The 7,275-nt window shown below is 51.2% G+C and overlaps 1 protein-coding gene across 1 annotated transcript in view; it reads left to right on the forward strand.

Moving 5' to 3' along the window:
- The window catches only part of BIN2 (bridging integrator 2), a 41,925-nt gene extending 41,534 nt beyond the window's left edge, over window positions 1-391 (forward strand). The window contains exon 12 of the mRNA XM_062202211.1: window positions 231-391. Within this exon, the coding sequence (XP_062058195.1) occupies window positions 231-260 (30 nt within the window). The 3' untranslated portion in view covers window positions 261-391. The remainder of the gene's footprint in view (window positions 1-230) is intronic.
- The last annotated feature ends 6,884 nt before the right edge of the window (window positions 392-7,275 follow it).

The raw sequence follows: 7,275 nt of genomic DNA on the forward strand, positions 1-7,275 counted from the left end.
AAAACAAAGCGCTGAGAAAGCGACAGCAGATGAAGTAAGGAACGCTGCCGCCCCGAGGCCCTCCCGTGACCTCGGCCCAGGTTTCCTGTTGTCCCCTCCATGGAAGCCCGGGGCACTGATTGCACATGAAGTACAGTTCAGGAGAAGCAGCCGGGATGGTTGCCTCCCCGTGGCGTGGCTGGTGGGAAGGCAGGTCAGCACCTGACGCGATGTTGATGTTTGCTTTCCAGGTGGCCACAGGTCAGAACGCACAGCTCTGAAGGGAGCCCCACGCGCCTCCCCAGAGACGCTCCCCAGCCGGAGGGTGCGGGTCAGGATGGAAGAGCCAGCACACGCTCTGGGTTCTCAGCGAGAGCGCTGGTGGCCTCTATCGACCTGGCATTCATGGAGGCCCAGGAGCAGCCTTGGGGGGGGGGGGGGGGGTGCGCGGAGTGCAAGCAGGCCTGGCAGAAGGGGATGTTACACTCCAGGAACATTTAATGTGGGTGTTAGCGCTGTAAGAAGAGAGAGGTTTTATGAGTTAAAGTGCAGCTATTATGACTATAAAAAGCCAGAGTATCTATACACAGACACTTAGCCACACAGACGCATGACCACACACACTCAGAGGACAGCCAACGGATCTTTGACGTACCACTCGTTTTGCAAGACTTAAAGCCAAAAGAACGGATTTTCAGGCGGTTGAATAAAGGAGGATTTGACTATGTTTGGATTCTTTATTTGATACAGATGTTGCCTCAGCCCAGCACCAGGTTTCCACTTAGCCAAGGTGACTGATTCTATCCCAGGCTGGGAAGGCTCCTTCCATCCCAACCCCCAGCTCACCACACCTCCTGGCTGTAGTTCTTTTTCTTATTTTTTTTTATTTGAGAGACACAGAGTTTCCATGTGCTGGTTTCCTCCCCAAATGCCCGCAATGGCCAGGGTTGGGCCAGGTCAAAGCCAGAAACCAGGGATTCAATCGAGGTCTCTGATGTGGGTGACAGGAACACAAGTACTTGAGCCATCACTGCTGCCTCCCAGGGTCCACTTAGCAGGAACCTGGCACCGAGATCCAGAGCCAGGATTCACACACACCCAGGTACTCTGCTCTGGCACGGGGTCATCTTAACCGCGGCTGAACACTGCCCATGAAACTCCGTCACAGTTCCAGGAGCCATAGATGCCTCTCCTGTTAACAGATACGTCACTGCGTGAGCACACGCACTGGGAAAGGGGTCCTGGGTGTGCTTTAGAGCCGTATCTAGTGTTTGCAGCCTAGCACTTGGTGTGTGACTAGGGGGCTGGATGAAGGAAGGTATGAAACTCAAAATGAGTGCCAATTATAACAATAACAGTGGAAACAGCATGAAATCTGGGGTCCAGAGTCCTAGATTCAAGACCTACTATTTCCTTTCTATGAAAATATTTGTGAAAACATTACCACGTAACCCTGCAGCCCGGCCACTGTGATAAATGCATGCACGCTTGTAAACGCCCTTCCTTTTCTGCTCTTGTTTTGGGCAGCACTGATATCATTTCTTCAATCATTTCTTCAAGCATTTATTGGACACATCCTCTGCCAATCAGCACGAGGTAGTAGGGAAATGAGGTCTTTAAACACAGACTTGGGGCTGGCGGGTAAAGCCGCCACCTGCAGTGCCAGCATCCCAGATGGGCAGTGATTTGAGTCCCAGCTGCTTCACTTCGGATCCAGCTCCCTGCGAATGTTCCTGGGAAAGTAGCAGGAGATGGCCCAAGTCCTTGGGCCCCTGCACCCACGTGGGAGACCAGGAAGAAGCTCCTGGCTCCTGGCTTCAGATCAGCTCAGCTCTGGCCGTGGCGGTCACTTGGGGAGTGAACCATTTACCTCTGCCTCTCCCTCTCTGTAACTCTGCCTTTCAAATAGATAAATATTAAAACAAAAATTAGAATTAAAAAGATTCTTGAGCAGGGAGTGGAATGGACAGGATTTGGGGGTGGGATAGAAGAGGATGTTTGACGAAGACTGAGGTTTTAAGGAATTCTAGGTTAGGCTTGAGACTACAATTTGGTGGTGCCATTTCCTGAAACAGTGACTATAAGAGGAAATGCATTTTTGTGGGTTCTCTGGTTGCAGGCAAGCAACGGACAGAATGAAGCAATCAGGTTTAGGTTACAAGGACAGTAAGCAGCTCCTAGAACTAAAGGACCAGCCTGGGATATGCGGGCTGCCTCTCCAGGCAGCTGCCAGAGGGAGACTCGGCTTCCGCCACCTCTGCCACTGTGTCATCGGGTGCCTGCCCGTCCTGTTGGGCAGGGGAAACTGGTAACCGGCTGGCACTGCTGGCAGAGGAGGGAACGTGTGCTGGTGTCTCATGACAAGGAGACAGGGCGGAAGAGGCTAGATTGCAAAAAGGCATCCTTTGGGGATGAGAGAAATGTTCTTTATTTTGATCATGGTGATGGTTGAGTGTAAAAGCTTATTAAATTATGTACATTAAGTACAGTTCATTGTGCCAAATTATTTTTTTAAGAGGCAGAGTTACAGATAGGAGGGAGAGGCAGAGAGAGAAAGGTCTTCTATCAGCTGGCCCGATCCCAAGCCAGGGGCCAAGAGCTTCTTCCAGGTCTCATGTAGGTGCAGGGGCCCAAGGACTTGGGCCATCTTCCACTGCTTTCCCAGGCCATAGCAGAGAGCTGGATTGGAAGTGGAGTATCTCAGCTCCCTGCTAATGTGTCTGGGAAAGCAATGGAGAATGGTCCAAGTCCTTGGCCCCCTGCACCCATGTGGGAGACCCAGAGGAAGCTCCTGGCTCCTGGCTTCAGATTGGCCCAGCTCCAGCCCTTGCAGCCATTTGGGGAGTGAACCAGCGGATGGAAGACTTCTCCCACCTCGCTCTTTGTAATTCTGCCTTTCAAATAAAGAAATATATATATATATATATATATATATATATATAAAAGTGTCGCAGCTGGGACTCAAACTGGCACTCACATGGGATGCTGGCGCTGCAGGCAGAGGCTTAAGCTACCACACCACATCACCGGCCTCCAAATTATGTCTTAAGCTATAAAAACAGACCTGGAGTGGGCACGTGGCAGAGCAGTTAAGTCACCACGTGGGACATCTGTATCCCATATTGGAGTGTCTGGTTCAAGTCCCCACTCGGCACCTTGGGAGGCAGCCAGTGATGGCCCAAGTACTTGGGTCTCTACCACCCATGTGGGAGACTGGGTGGAGTTCTTGGCTGGCCTTGTCTCCCACGCAGGTGCAGGGGCCCAAGGACTTAGCCCATCTTCTGCTTTCCCAGGCCATAAAAGAAAGCTGGGCCGGCGCCGCGGCTCACTAGGCTAATCCTCCGCCTTGCGGCGCCGGCACACCGGGTTCTAGTCCCGGTCGGGGCACCGATCCTGTCCCGGTTGCCCCTCTTCCAGGCCAGCTCTCTGCTGTGGCCAGGGAGTGCAGTGGAGGATGGCCCAAGTGCTTGGGTCCTGCACCCCATGGGAGACCAGGAGAAGCACCTGGCTCCTGCCATCGGATCAGTGCGGTGCGCCGGCCGCAGCGCGCCAACCGCGGCGGCCATTGGAGGGTGATCCAACGGCAAAAGGAAGACCTTTCTCTCTGTCTCTCTCTCACTGTCCACTCTGCCTGTCAAAAAAGAAAAAAAAAAAAAGAAAGCTGGATCAGAAGTGGAGCAGCTGGGACTCGAACCAATGCCCATATGGGATTCTGGCACTGTAGGCCACGTCTTTACCCACTACGCAACAGCACCGTCCCTGTACCACCTTCTTTTAATCTCTCCTAGGACGCATTCTACACCCCTGTCCCTGAGAATCACGGCTGGGAGCAGTACTCCAGGGGTACTGGAAGTGTAGGGGAAATGCTGGAGGGCAGGTGCCTCGCTGTCCAGAGCAAAGCCTTTCCTCTCCAGGGCTTTCCCTGAGCCTCTCTGGGGAGCCAGGATCTGGAGGGGAGAGAAGCAGTCCCCATGGCGGAAGTGGGAAAGATCAGTAAATTGTGAGACTGGAACGTGATTTGCATACAAGCCTACTAAAGGTTTCCAGGAGGCAAGGGGAAGGACCACGATGCTTATCTAGGGTGGACGCTCTGGCTGGGAACCTGATTGAACACCATGATTCACAACAGCGTAAAGCTTTTAAAGTTGGGGCCGGCGCTATGGCGCAGTGGGTTAACACCCTGGCCTGAAGCGCCAGCATCCCATATGGGTGCCAGTTCTAGTACCAGCTGCTCCACTTCTGATCCAGCTCTCTGCTGTGGCCTGGGAAAGCAGTAGAAGACGGCCCAAGTCCTTGGGCCCCTGCACCCACATGGGAGACCCAGAAGAAGCTGCTGGCTCCTGGCTTCGGATCGGCACAGCTCCGGCCATTGCGGTCATCTGGGGAGTGAACCATCGGATGGAAGATCTCTTTTTCTCTCTGTCTCTCCTCTTTCTGTGTAACTCCGACTTTCAAATAAATAAATAAATCTTTTTTTAAAAAATGCTTTTAAAGTTGTACATGGGAAAGGCTAGGGCTGAGAAGACAGTAGCTCAAGGTGGGGCTGACAGCAGTACCATGTGGGGGAGGGGTGGGGAGTGGAGGCAGTATCTCCTCTCTCTGCCCCAGAGCCCCTGGAGGCCTGCTCTAGTTTCTGCAGTTTCTGCATTTTTAATTTTTTTATTTTATTATTTAAATTTTTTTGACAGGCAGAGTGGACAGTGAGAGAGAGAGACAGAGAGAAAGGTCTTCCTGTGCCGTTGGTTCACCCTCCAATGGCTGCCACGGCTGGCGCGCTGTGGCCAGCGCACCGCACTGATCCGAAGGCAGGAGCCAGGTGCTTCTCCTGGTCTCCCATGCGGGTGCAGGGCCAAGCACTTGGGCCATCCTCCATTGCACTCCCGGGCCATAGCAGAGAGCTGGCCTGGAAGAGGGGCAACAGGGACAGAACAGGGTGTGCCGGCGCCGCAGGCGGAGGATTAGCCTATTGAGCCGTGGCGCCGGCCGTAGCTTCATCCATCACCTACCATATGCACAGCCAAATACAATGCACTGTTCTCCCTCCGAAGATTTGAAAGGCCATCTTGATACAGGGGGCAAGCACACAGAGAACTCTAGAAACATGACATAGCCAGGATCAACCAAAGAGGCCCCAAAATAGCTGAAGACACTCTGCCGCAGCCGGTGTGGCACAGCCAATTCAGCCACCACTTGGGACACCACCTCCCCATAGCACAGCGTCAGTTCAAGTCCTGGCAGCTCTGCTTCCGGTCCAGTTCCCTGCTAATGCCCTGCTAATGTACCTGGGGAGGCAGCAGAGGATGGCCCAAGTGCTTGGGCCCCTGCCATTCATGTGGGAGATGGGAGTTCCTGGCCCCTAGCTTTGGCCTGGCCCAGGTTTGGCTGTTGCAGGCATTTAGAGAGTGAACAAAGAGATGCAAGATCTCTCCCTTTCTCTCTCTGATGTTCTGCCTTTCAAATAAATAAGTGAATATATAAAGAGAAAAGGCACACACTACTTACAGCATTCCTTACTTTATGCATGTGCCTATTGGGTCCTAGTTTTCTGCAGGCTTATACTTTTAAAATGAGGTGTGTGCCTGAAGGAAGACAAAAAACTGGTATCAGCAAACCTTTCAAGGTAACACTCCAAAGAGAAAAAAGATGCTTATAAGAGATCAGAGATCAGCAATAACCATCCAGTGAGACTGTGAGTGTGACAGCAAATCAGCAGAGCCAGCTGGGCCAGGTGGCCTTTGAGTGTGTGATCTTAACAATCTTCACATGGACTGGTGCGTGGTGTGGGAGAGATACAGCCAGACGTAAGATCCCAGCTTCCTGCCGTGCCGGGGGTGAGATGCGATTGTTTGTCCGCCTTTGGAATGTAGCTCTGATGATCTGCCCTTCTTTTATCTCTTGCAATCTCTCCTACCTGAGGCCGGGCTGACTGACCTTGTAGTAACTTGCACACATCCTGCCTATGTGCCACTTTCTTTGCCTTTCTGGGTTGTAGGTCTCCCACCCATGAGCTGCTTCTAGGCTGACAATTCCATGCCTTTAAAAAATATATATTCAAATAAAATGAATGTCATCAACTTCTCTTTTTCTTTTTTTCCTCCTTTGGCTTTTACCAACTAACACTTCAGGAATGAGAGCAACTACTCTTCTTTATATAAGGTTTTTTGTTTTTTTTTTTTTCTTTTTTCTCACTTAATGCCTCTTTCTTGAGACTTCCTCTTCCAACTGGTTGGTCCCCAGATGAACACCCACACTGTGTGACACCTGTCCAAAGGATTTACATAAAGGTTGATTCCCACTTCCACAGAACTAACAGGAGCAAGACGTTAGGTACGGAAGTCTGTCTCGCTGGGAGGGAAGGCAGAATAACCACAGGGTACCCAACCAAGATAACAATAGCTAGCAATTATTTAGCACTTACTGTATATCAGCCAAGGTTCTAGCGCTTAGTACCAGTATGTATAAGAGCACTTTTAAAACCTTGTGGGGGGCCGGCATTTGGCTTAGTGGTTAAGATGCTGGGTGAGACACCTGCATCCCTTATCAAAGTTCCTAGGTTCAAGTGCTGGCTTAGCTTCCAATTCCAGCTTCCTGCTGATGTACACCCCGGGAGGTAGCAGCGATGGCTCCAGTAGTTGGGTTCTCACTATCCACATTGGGAAACCCACACTGGGTTCCTGGCTCTCAGCTTCAGCCTGGCTCAGCCCGTCCTTGCAGGCAGGCATTTGGAAAGTGAACCAGCGGATGGAAGAGTTCTCTCTCTCTGTCTCTCTCTTCATCTCTCTAACTCAGCCTTTGAAATAAAGCTTTTTTAAAAAAAAAAAAAAAAGGAAATTTTGGTGCAAAAAAAATTAAGCCCATGCATATGAGGAGTCTTTAAAAAGCTCACCGAAAATGTGGATTATGAAAACAACTATGCATGGATGTCTAAGATTTTGCTAGAAAATAAACTTACCTTTTAATGCCATTTTAATGCCATCAAATGTCCATTCTGAAGCACCAGCCCACTAACTCATTCCCTGGACACAGTAATTCCCTGCGACAGGAACTGCCCCAGAAGGTGCTTGCCCGAGATGACAGAGCAGGGCCCATGGCAGTGCCTGGGTCACACACCATAGCATCCTCTTAGTCATTGAGTTCCTCTGATGGGAACATTTCCTGCCACACAGGAGTGAGTCAGGAGGTCCTGGGAGTTCGGTACTAACACACGGTGCAATGGAGTTACTTGGCCTGGGCAAGAAGGGTGCTTAAGAAATGTCCTTACAGGCAGCCTTCAGAGACGTCAGGGGCTGAGCCCGA

Source organism: Lepus europaeus, chromosome 10 (assembly GCF_033115175.1).
Source record: "Lepus europaeus isolate LE1 chromosome 10, mLepTim1.pri, whole genome shotgun sequence".
In the NCBI taxonomy this organism is placed as follows: Eukaryota; Metazoa; Chordata; class Mammalia; order Lagomorpha; family Leporidae; genus Lepus; species Lepus europaeus.